At 48.5% G+C, this 12,602-nt stretch overlaps 1 protein-coding gene across 1 annotated transcript in view; it reads left to right on the plus strand.

Moving 5' to 3' along the window:
- The first annotated feature begins 3,483 nt into the window (after positions 1-3,483).
- LOC108797570 (lymphatic vessel endothelial hyaluronic acid receptor 1-like) overlaps positions 3,484-12,602 on the plus strand; it is a 28,561-nt gene continuing 19,442 nt past the window's right edge. Inside the window, exons 1-4 of the mRNA XM_018569186.1 lie at positions 3,484-3,626; positions 4,428-4,566; positions 7,088-7,221; positions 11,574-11,790. Coding sequence (XP_018424688.1) covers positions 3,554-3,626; positions 4,428-4,566; positions 7,088-7,221; positions 11,574-11,790 — 563 coding nt within the window. The 5' untranslated portion in view covers positions 3,484-3,553. The remainder of the gene's footprint in view (positions 3,627-4,427; positions 4,567-7,087; positions 7,222-11,573; positions 11,791-12,602) is intronic.

Here is a 12,602-nt window from a genome sequence, read left to right on the forward strand (position 1 = left end):
TGTTGGAACTTCTTGCACATCCTCACAGAGAAACACAAGCACACAGTCTGATATGCATGCTGCACATGGCTTGGCTAAAACAGGAAGGAAGCCACAGCTTTATCTGTAAACAATAAGTCAAGGCAACTGGACTTGCTGTGTTTTTCTTGAAGACGTTTCACTGGTCATCCGACCAGCTTTCTCAATTCAGAAATAATTTCTGAATTGAGAAAGCTGGTCGGATGTCCAGTGAAACGTCTTCAAGAAAAACACAGCAAGTCCAGTTGCCTTGACTTATTTTTTTTCTCAGATATACCATGACCTGGATGAATGAGAACCTTCACAGACAAGCCACAGCTTTATTTTCTACCTTATTCACTACGACAGAGGATATAACGGAACACTGCCATCTAGTGACCGAAAATGAATACTGCAGGAGTTATTGCTATAAACACAGTAATGTGTATTCTAACAGACACACACACAAAGGTGGCTTCATAGGACCCTGTAAGGGAAAGGAGCCACCCTTAAAGAGGCTATCAGGACCAGTGCTCAGGGGACCAGCTGATTCTGCAGGGCACTAAAACTTTTAAACATGAAGTCCATTGTAAGTGATTTCATCAGCATTTGAGATAACGTAAAAAAAAATTGACTTTGATATCCCTAAAGGAATATTAATCCTAAAAAAAATGTCCCTTCAGATATAGGGCCTGTAGTAGTATCTATACAGCAATCATAACCTTGCATGATAGTCAGAGGCAGGTGATACACTAATACCTAAACAGGTCCTTCCACATTCCCTATTGTGAGCTCTATGTCCTCGGTGCCTCTGGTGTAGCAGGCTTGGAAGGAATTCTGAGGCTGTGCCTATGGGCCGGAGTGCTTTGTGAAATCTATGTGAATTGGGGTGTTGGCCGAGAAGGAATGTGACTTGTCAGACTCTCGCTGCAACGTTTTTAAACCGCTCTATAAGTCAGCAGGAGTGCTGATGGTTTACAAAGTACGCAGGTCACCCGGGACAAAGGCAATTCGTCACACTCCTACGACTTACTCATTTCAGATGTATATTGGTAAATAAATGTACAACACCTAAATATAGTTATTTCTCTCTGGTGATGTCACCCGTGTATATTATTCTAGGTTTGTATTTAGGCAACTGGAGAGTGGCCATGTCATTCTTATAAAATATGATGTAAACCTTATTTGGGGTAATAATGTCATTTATTTAAAGTATCATTTTTTAATTTGAGATGTAACATTTAATAGATATCACCCCAATATAATATAACATATCTGGAAGGTATTGATGTAACCCCTATATAATACAACATGAGTGTATTAGGGTCACCCCTATATAATATAACATGAGGGTATTAAGGTCACCCCTATATAATATAACATGAGGGTATTAAGGTCACCCCTATATAATATAACATGAGGGTATTAAGGTCACCCCTATATAATATAACATGAGGGTATTAAGGTCACCCCTATATAATATAACATGAGGGTATTAAGGTCACCCCTATATAATATAACATGAGGGTATTAAGGTCACCCCTATATAATATAACATGAGGGTATTAAGGTCACCCCTATATAATATAACATGAGGGTATTAAGGTCACCCCTATATAATATAACATGAGGGTATTAAGGTCACCCCTATATAATATAACATGAGGGTATTAAGGTCACCCCTATATAATATAACATGAGGGTATTAAGGTCACCCCTATATAATATAACATGAGGGTATTAAGGTCACCCCTATATAATATAACATGAGGGTATTAAGGTCACCCCTATATAATATAACATGAGGGTATTAAGGTCACCCCTATATAATATAACATGAGGGTATTAAGGTCACCCCTATATAATATAACATGAGGGTATTAAGGTCACCCCTATATAATATAACATGAGGGTATTAAGTTCACCCCTATATAATATAACATGAGGATATTAAGTTCACCCCTATATAATACAACATGAGTGTATTAGGGTCACCCCTATATAATATAACATGAGGGTATTAAGGTCACCCCTATATAATATAACATTAGTGTATTAGGGTCACCCCTATATAATATAACATGAGGGTATTAGGGTCACCCCTATATAATATAACATGAGGGTATTAGGGTCACCCCTATATAATATAACATGAGGGTATTAAGGTCACCCCTATATAACATATTTGGAGGATATTGATGTCACCCCTATATAATATAAAATATTTGGAGGATATTTATGTTACCCCTATATAATATAAATGGGGGAATTTATCAAAACTGGAGCAGACAAAATCTGGAGCAGATTTGCACGACAACCAATCAGCTTCTCTCTTTCATTTTCAAATTATACCTGAGCAAACTGAACAGAGATGCTGATTGGTTTCTCTGGGCAACTGCTCCAGTTTCTGTCTGCTCCAGTTTTGATAAATCCCCCCCAATGTATTTGTAGGGTATTGATGTGAACCCTTTATAATAAAACATATTTGGAAGATACTGATGTAACCCATATATAGAATAACATATTTAGAGGGTAGAGATGTCACCCCTGTATAACATTTTTGGAGGGAATTCATTTCACCCGTATATACTAAAACATATTTGGAGGATAGTGATGTAACTCTTTTATCAAATACATTCTATTTGAACGGTGGTGATGTCACTTCTGTAAAATGTCGCTTATATATGGAGAGTAGTGATGTCATTATTGTAAATTATAACTTGTGTCTATAGAGGCTGGTGATGTCGCTTTTGTAAGATATAACATATTTGGAGGGTAGTGATGTCACTTATATTTGGGCGGCAGAGATGTCACTTCTCCGTGACTCTGGTAAAGTGGAAACCCTATTTGGGGCTTAATAATGTCACACCATTAGGCCTGGTTCACACCTAGGCGTATTGTATATGAGCGTCTGTCGCGCGTTTTTTACCGCGATTCGCGGTAAAAAAAATGCGCAACAAACGCGCGTTTCCAAGGGCTAATTGGCTGTATCCCAATGGAAACGCGCAACAAAAACGGCCCAAAGTAGTACATGTACCTTTTCAGGCGTGGGCCGTAGCGTGTTAGGGACGGGCTGAAATACGCCAAGGTGTGAACCAGACCTATTGAAAACAATGGGATTTTCATGTTTGAGCGTTTTGTAGAGCGTTCGTCGAGCGTAGAAGAAGGGCTGAGGTCACTTATCTTTTCAGAGTAACAAAAACATTTTCACTTCTGTAACTCTAATGAACTGCGATTACCTATAAGAAGTAACATTTTGTATCCTCGGTATTAATCAGTGAATTGACGTTGATAGGAAAGTGAATTCGGAGGAAAGACGAGGGTAGTGTCTGTGCAAGGAGTAACTCTGGATAATGTTGAGTGTGATGACTTCTGAGGAATGGGAGGGGGATGACGCACTGAGGTGCAGCTTCATACCTGCGTCATGTTCCATCGCTCACACCTAGCTCCAGGTGAGTGTCTTACACTGCCCGTCCTCCACCCCTCCCACCATAGACACAGGTACGGCTCCCTTCCTCTCTTATCGCACACCTAAGCGTGGAAGGACACGGACAATATGCTTCAGCAAACTTTGCGTCTCTCTATCCTTCTTGCCCTGCTTGGAATATGTTCTGCACAAGACATACCAGGTAACAAAGACTTATATTCTCTTCCATAGATGTTCTCTGTATCCTAAACCAAGCCGAAATAATATATTCAGGTCATAAGCAACAGCTTGGTCATCTGATGCAAGGGGGGACTCTGATATGAATGTGGGGTTTCTGATGTGAAAGGGGGTGACTGATATGAATGTGGGGCTTCTGATGTGAAAGGGGGTGACTCTGATATGAAAGTGAGGCTTCTGATGTGAAAGGGGGTGACTCTGATATGAAAGTGGGGCTTCTGATGTGAAAGGGGGTGACTCTGATATGAATGTGGGGCTTCTGATGTGAAAAGGGGGAGGGGGCTACTGATGCAAAGGGTGACTCTGATGTGAAGTGGGGGGATCTCGATTTGAAGGGGGCACTTTGATGTAAAGGAGGAAACCCACTTTTTGGGTGCTTTTTTTGCATGGACCCCCCCACCCCCTCTAAGATCCATGATATTTTAGACTGGTGTGCCTTGAGACTTTGCACACTTTTAAAGGGTTCCATGACTAAAAAAAAGGGTGACAAATACTGAACTAGACACATGGGGTGCAAAGATAAAATGGCGCTCATAAGTATAGGAAATCCTTATACTCTGTAGCACCATCTAGGGGAGCTAGCGCCGTGTGAACAGCATACGCCGTGCGGAAGTTTTATAAATGAAGCCCATAGCAATGAATGAGATTGCTATACGTATGCTTGTTCGTGCAGTAGAATGTAGACGGGTAAGTGTGAGCCGGCCCTAATAGCAGGTGACTGGGACCCTGTCGGTGGCTTCATCATTTCTTCATATCTGTCTTGCAGTTATGTCTGGAGTATTCATGCCGAGCAACATCACTGGGGATTATTTCCAGGCCAAAGCCGTCTGTGCCATGCACCACAGCCGACTGGCGACTATGGAAGAAATTACTAGGGCCTACAAAAACGGATATGAGTACTGCAAGTAAGTATGAAAAAAAAAAGTACTATGCTGAATGTTCTACGCAGACCATAAAGTGCACCTGTCATAAGTTACATATGCAGGCTCCCTCCGCTGACGTCTTTCTATAAAGGCCAGCTGCTTGGATGTCATTCTGATCCTAGGTGCTAACCTGAAACAAGTGAGCAAGGTTGGAGGGAGCCAAGTGACACAGGCAGCAGCAGCACTTCAGTAGGGTGCCCCATTCTGACTGTATAACGGTAGAAATTGGCAGATCAGACAGTTCAGATATATACACACACTATATTGCCAAAAGTATTGGGACACCCCTCCAAATCATTGGATTCAGGTATTCCATGAAATTTCCTTGCTACTAAACATTCCGCGGTCACCTGTTAGCGGTATTACAACAAAGTGGAAGCAACTGGGAACAACAGCAACTCAGCCACGAAGTGGTAGGCCACGTAAAATGACAGAGCGGGGTCAGCGCATGCTGAAGCGCACAGTGTGCAGAAGTCGCCAAATGTCTGCAGAGTCAATAGCTACAGACCTCCAAACTTCATGCGGCATTCAGATTGGCACAACAACAGTGCGTAGAGAGCTTCATGGAATGGGTTTCCATGGCCGAGCAGCTGCATCCAAGCCTTACATCACCAAGTGCAATGCAAAGCGTCGGATGCCGTGGTGTAAAGCACGCCGCCACTGGACTCTAGAGAAGTGGAGACGTGCTCTCTGGAGTGACCAATCACGCTTCTCTGTCTGGCAATCCGATGGATGTGTCTGGGTTTGGCGGTAGCCAGGAGAACGGTACTTGCCTGACTGCATTGTGCCAAGTGTAAAGTTTGGTGGAGGGGAGATTATGGTGTGGGGTTGTTTTTCAGGGGTTGGGCTTGGCCCCTTAGATCCAGTGAAGGGAACTCTTAAGACATCAGCACACCAAGACATTTTGGACAATTTCATGCTCCCAACTTTGTGGGAACAGTTCGGGGATGACCCCTTCCTGTTCCAACATGACTGCGCACCAGTGCACAAAGCAAGGTCCACAAAGACATAGATGGGGGAGTTTGGGGGGGAGGAACTTGACTGGACGCACAGAGTCCTGACCTCAACCCGATAGAACCCCTTTGGGATGAATTAGAGCGGAGACTGCGAGCCCGGCCTTCTCCTCCAACATCAGTACCTGACCTCACAAATGGTCCAACATTCCCATAGACACACTCCTAAACCTTGTGGACGCCTTCCTAGAAGAGATGAAGCCATTAAAGCTGCAAAGGGCGGAGCCAACTCAATACTGAACCCTACAGAAAAGTCTGGGATGCCATTAAAGTTCATGTGCGTGTAAAGGCGTCCCAATACTTTGGCAATATAGTACACACACACGTGCTTGGCTGCAGTTCTGCTTTAGGGTCTCTTGGGGGCCCATTTATAGCGGACAGCAGATAGCGCTATCTGCTCTCTGCTATAGCCTGCAGTGATAATCCACATGCATTCCTTTTAATTGGCCCATTCATAAAATGCATGCCGCGGTGTGAAGCCTGTCCTATGGAGTTTTCTCTTCTTAAAGTAGAACTCCCTCCAGTTCTGTCTGTTTTTGATTATGAAAGCAATGACAGTTAATCATGAATTCATTTTTGTTGTTGTTGTAAAATGCTGCACTGAAACGTATGTTTGAGTTCATATACCTAGGGGGGCGGCCACAGCATCCCAGGTTGCCAAGAGCTCTTAGCAACCTGTGGCGCTCTGTCCGGTTTCCTGTCCAGCTCACTGACATCATCGGTTGCCAGGGAGCTGAGCGGGATGCTCTGGATGGTGTCCCGCCAAGCTCCTGGCAACCAGTGACATCACCGAGCTGGGCGGGACCAGACAGAGAGCAGCTGACAGCACGGCACTCTGCCTGAGGTAACACAGCTGCCCCTCCTTCCGCATCCCCCCAGCACGAGCAGCAGCACCCATCACACCCGACCCCTCCTTCTATTGCCTCAGGCAGCATATAGGGTGGGGACGGCCCTGCTTGCCATCTACTTGCAGATAGAGGTCTGTGGTCAGAGGCAAGCAGAGTGTTAGGCACATTGGTGTGGTGAGGTCCTACTGCCGCTCCCAACATGGAATCCTTAAACCTGAACTCCGGGCAGATATAAAAGACGCAGATGAATGCAGCTCTGTATTTATTAATTCATCCAATTGCAAACAGTGTCATTGCCTGAACGTTACTTGCTATCAGCCTCTTCCTGTGCAGCAGAGATCAGAGTGGGAGAGGGGGGAAGCAGCACAAGAAGCCAATAAGTTGTGCTGCAGCGCCCAAGTACTAACAAAAAAAACATGCTGACTGGAGGAGAGAGCAGATAGATGAGCTCATCACTGTGCTGCTTCTCCTTTCACTGTCTAGTCACAGCCTAGGGGGAGGGAAGAAGACCTGTAAGTGTGACTTAGCTGCAGAAGAGAAATATCAGGTCTCCTCAGAACTGGATGGGCAGGAATACCAATACTTTGGCATACACAGAATGGAGGGACGCTAATAAAATGTATTGATTTCTCTTTCACGCAGGTGGGGCTGGATAGATGATCATCGGCAGGTCATGCTGCGGCTGACCCCCTTCCTTCCCTGCGCTGGCTACAGCATGGGAATATTGATAAAAGACTGTCCGAGCATACGCTCAGCTTTCTGTGTCAGTGGATCAGGTGAGTTTTTGTAGAAACGGGCGGACGAGCTGCTAACCTATGCTGGGCAAAGCCACAGGTACACTTTACTGCTGGCCCACACAGTACACAGGTACACTTTTCTGCTGGCCCACACAGCACACAGGTACACTTTTCTGCTGGCCCACACAGCACACAGGTACACTTTTCTGCTGGCCCACACAGCACACAGGTACACTTTTCTGCTGGCCCACACAGCACACAGGTACACTTTTCTGCTGGCCCACACAGCACACAGGTACACTTTTCTGCTGGCCCACACAGCACACAGGTACACTTTTCTGCTGGCCCACACAGCACACAGGTACACTTTTCTGCTGGCCCACACAGCACACAGGTACACTTTTCTGCTGGCCCACACAGCACACAGGTACACTTTTCTGCTGGCCCACACAGCACACAGGTACACTTTTCTGCTGGCCCACACAGCACACAGGTACACTTTTCTGCTGGCCCACACAGCACACAGGTACACTTTTCTGCTGGCCCACACAGCACACAGGTACACTTTTCTGCTGGCCCACACAGCACACAGGTACACTTTTCTGCTGGCCCACACAGCACACAGGTACACTTTTCTGCTGGCCCACACAGCACACAGGTACACTTTTCTGCTGGCCCACACAGCACACAGGTACACTTTTCTGCTGGCCCACACAGCACACAGGTACACTTTTCTGCTGGCCCACACAGCACACAGGTACACTTTTCTGCTGGCCCACACAGCACACAGGTACACTTTTCTGCTGGCCCACACAGCACACAGGTACACTTTTCTGCTGGCCCACACAGCACACAGGTACACTTTTCTGCTGGCCCACACAGCACACAGGTACACTTTTCTGCTGGCCCACACAGCACACAGGTACACTTTTCTGCTGGCCCACACAGCACACAGGTACACTTTTCTGCTGGCCCACACAGCACACAGGTACACTTTTCTGCTGGCCCACACAGCACACAGGTACACTTTTCTGCTGGCCCACACAGCACACAGGTACACTTTTCTGCTGGCCCACACAGCACACAGGTACACTTTTCTGCTGGCCCACACAGCACACAGGTACACTTTTCTGCTGGCCCACACAGCACACAGGTACACTTTTCTGCTGGCCCACACAGCACACAGGTACACTTTTCTGCTGGCCCACACAGCACACAGGTACACTTTTCTGCTGGCCCACACAGCACACAGGTACACTTTTCTGCTGGCCCACACAGCACACAGGTACACTTTTCTGCTGGCCCACACAGCACACAGGTACACTTTTCTGCTGGCCCACACAGCACACAGGTACACTTTTCTGCTGGCCCACACAGCACACAGGTACACTTTTCTGCTGGCCCACACAGCACACAGGTACACTTTTCTGCTGGCCCACACAGCACACAGGTACACTTTTCTGCTGGCCCACACAGCACACAGGTACACTTTTCTGCTGGCCCACACAGCACACAGGTACACTTTTCTGCTGGCCCACACAGCACACAGGTACACTTTTCTGCTGGCCCACACAGCACACAGGTACACTTTTCTGCTGGCCCACACAGCACACAGGTACACTTTTCTGCTGGCCCACACAGCACACAGGTACACTTTTCTGCTGGCCCACACAGCACACAGGTACACTTTTCTGCTGGCCCACACAGCACACAGGTACACTTTTCTGCTGGCCCACACAGCACACAGGTACACTTTTCTGCTGGCCCACACAGCACACAGGTACACTTTTCTGCTGGCCCACACAGCACACAGGTACACTTTTCTGCTGGCCCACACAGCACACAGGTACACTTTTCTGCTGGCCCACACAGCACACAGGTACACTTTTCTGCTGGCCCACACAGCACACAGGTACACTTTTCTGCTGGCCCACACAGCACACAGGTACACTTTTCTGCTGGCCCACACAGCACACAGGTACACTTTTCTGCTGGCCCACACAGCACACAGGTACACTTTTCTGCTGGCCCACACAGCACACAGGTACACTTTTCTGCTGGCCCACACAGCACACAGGTACACTTTTCTGCTGGCCCACACAGCACACAGGTACACTTTTCTGCTGGCCCACACAGCACACAGGTACACTTTTCTGCTGGCCCACACAGCACACAGGTACACTTTTCTGCTGGCCCACACAGCACACAGGTACACTTTTCTGCTGGCCCACACAGCACACAGGTACACTTTTCTGCTGGCCCACACAGCACACAGGTACACTTTTCTGCTGGCCCACACAGCACACAGGTACACTTTTCTGCTGGCCCACACAGCACACAGGTACACTTTTCTGCTGGCCCACACAGCACACAGGTACACTTTTCTGCTGGCCCACACAGCACACAGGTACACTTTTCTGCTGGCCCACACAGCACACAGGTACACTTTTCTGCTGGCCCACACAGCACACAGGTACACTTTTCTGCTGGCCCACACAGCACACAGGTACACTTTTCTGCTGGCCCACACAGCACACAGGTACACTTTTCTGCTGGCCCACACAGCACACAGGTACACTTTTCTGCTGGCCCACACAGCACACAGGTACACTTTTCTGCTGGCCCACACAGCACACAGGTACACTTTTCTGCTGGCCCACACAGCACACAGGTACACTTTTCTGCTGGCCCACACAGCACACAGGTACACTTTTCTGCTGGCCCACACAGCACACAGGTACACTTTTCTGCTGGCCCACACAGCACACAGGTACACTTTTCTGCTGGCCCACACAGCACACAGGTACACTTTTCTGCTGGCCCACACAGCACACAGGTACACTTTTCTGCTGGCCCACACAGCACACAGGTACACTTTTCTGCTGGCCCACACAGCACACAGGTACACTTTTCTGCTGGCCCACACAGCACACAGGTACACTTTTCTGCTGGCCCACACAGCACACAGGTACACTTTTCTGCTGGCCCACACAGCACACAGGTACACTTTTCTGCTGGCCCACACAGCACACAGGTACACTTTTCTGCTGGCCCACACAGCACACAGGTACACTTTTCTGCTGGCCCACACAGCACACAGGTACACTTTTCTGCTGGCCCACACAGCACACAGGTACACTTTTCTGCTGGCCCACACAGCACACAGGTACACTTTTCTGCTGGCCCACACAGCACACAGGTACACTTTTCTGCTGGCCCACACAGCACACAGGTACACTTTTCTGCTGGCCCACACAGCACACAGGTACACTTTTCTGCTGGCCCACACAGCACACAGGTACACTTTTCTGCTGGCCCACACAGCACACAGGTACACTTTTCTGCTGGCCCACACAGCACACAGGTACACTTTTCTGCTGGCCCACACAGCACACAGGTACACTTTTCTGCTGGCCCACACAGCACACAGGTACACTTTTCTGCTGGCCCACACAGCACACAGGTACACTTTTCTGCTGGCCCACACAGCACACAGGTACACTTTATTGCTGGCCCACAGAGTACACAGGTACACGTTACTGCTGGCCCACACAGTACACAGGTACACTTTACTCCTGGCCCACACAGCTGCTTATACTTCCCATCCCCACACTCCGCTCCGTTTTCCCGCGGGAGCCCTTACACGCACCGCGTACTGCGGCCCAACCTTTTTTTGTTTGGGTTGGTTAGACTAATGGAAGGTTCTAACTTCTGTCAGGTTGTCCCATTGATCCTTCCTCCTCCTCCGCAGCTGCTGGCTGTCACTGACTCGAGGAGGAACGCGACGCTGCGCAGATCAATGACCTGTTGTCAGTGATGTGAACAGCGGCGCGTTCCTCCTCACAGCCGCCAGTGACAGCCAGCAGCCTGCGATGCCATAGCGACCCAGGCGGCCCGCACGGCATCATGGGGATGTTCTGGCCGGGCCCCCCTGTGCCCCGGGCCCCATAGCGGCCACATGGGTCGCTATTAGGGTTGCCACCTGTCCAGGATTCACCCGGACAGTTCGGGCTTTTGAATGCTGTGTCCGGGTTTCATGGAACCAGGAACCCGGACACAAGATGTCAGGCAGACAGAGGCAACCAATATTAAGATAGGGGCTACTGGCCCCCCACTGAAAATAGTCTCAACTGTGATATTTACATATTAATGGGAGATGCTCATTACATACAGTATGAATAAGCCGCGACTCATTCTCCCCGAAAAATATGTCTGTGTGCCGCTAGAGTGTTCGGGTTTCGCTTTAAGAAAAGGTGGCAACCCTAGTCGCTATGGCGATTGTTACGCCGCTGCCGTTTATCTTGCACGGGATCACTTCATGCAGAAGAGAGGGAGACTTAGTTTATAAGATTTTCCCGGGCTGACTGTTTCCTTTCATTGTGTTTTCTCAGGTTCAGAAGAAAATGTCACTGTTATAGGAGTGGACCGAGTCCCTTCATATGAGAATGCCACCCGGGCCTGTCAGGATGCCGGCCTAGTAATAGCCTCCAAGCAGCAAGTGGAAAACGACATCACAAACATAGCGGACCCCAGGTATGCCACCCAGATATTGGCTCCTCCCATCTTCTCTATGAAGGAGGAAACTATCAGCGATGCCGCCCACAGCGGGTGACGTTACCTCACAATCGCCGTGTCCTCCGTGGCCTGCTGTTTTAGTTTTTCATATGGCGGGAAACAGTTCACATTTTTGTTACCACCTCATTTCTGTCGGTGACCCCATGGGGGAGGTTTTCTTTCACTTCCTGTCGCCATGCAAGAGATGCAGACAGGCTACGAGAGATGGTCAGAGACTGCAGGCAGGCTACGAGAGATGGTCAGAGACTGCAGACAGGCTACGAGAGATGGTCAGAGACTGCAGACAGGCTACGAGAGATGGTCAGAGACAGCAGGCAGGCTACGAGAGATGGTCAGAGACTGCAGGCAGGCTACGAGAGATGGTCAGAGACTGTAGACAGGCTACGAGAGATGGTCAGAGACTGTAGACAGGCTACGAGAGATGGTCAGAGACTGCAGACAGGCTACGAGAGATGGTCAGAGACTGCAGACAGGCTACGAGAGATGGTCAGAGAGTGCAGGCAGGCTACGAGAGATGGTCAGAGAGTGCAGACAGGCTACGAGACATAGTCAGAGACTGCAGGCAGGCTACAAGAGATAGTCAGAGACTGCAGGCAGGCTACCGGAGATGGTCAGAGACTGCAGACAGGCTACGAGAGATGGTCAGAGACTGTAGACAGGCTACGAGTGATGGTCAGAGACTGCAGGCAGGCTACGAGAGATGGTCAGAGAGTGTAGGCAGGCTACCAGAGATGGTCAGAGACTGCAGGCAGGCTACGAGAGATGGTCAGAGACTGTAGACAGGCTACGAGAGATGGTCAGAGACTGTAGACAGGCTACGAGAGATGGTCAGAGACTGCAGACAG

This window comes from Nanorana parkeri, unplaced genomic scaffold (genome assembly GCF_000935625.1).
Source record: "Nanorana parkeri isolate BGI_ZX_2015 unplaced genomic scaffold, ASM93562v1 scaffold1298, whole genome shotgun sequence".
Classification (NCBI taxonomy): Eukaryota; Metazoa; Chordata; class Amphibia; order Anura; family Dicroglossidae; genus Nanorana; species Nanorana parkeri.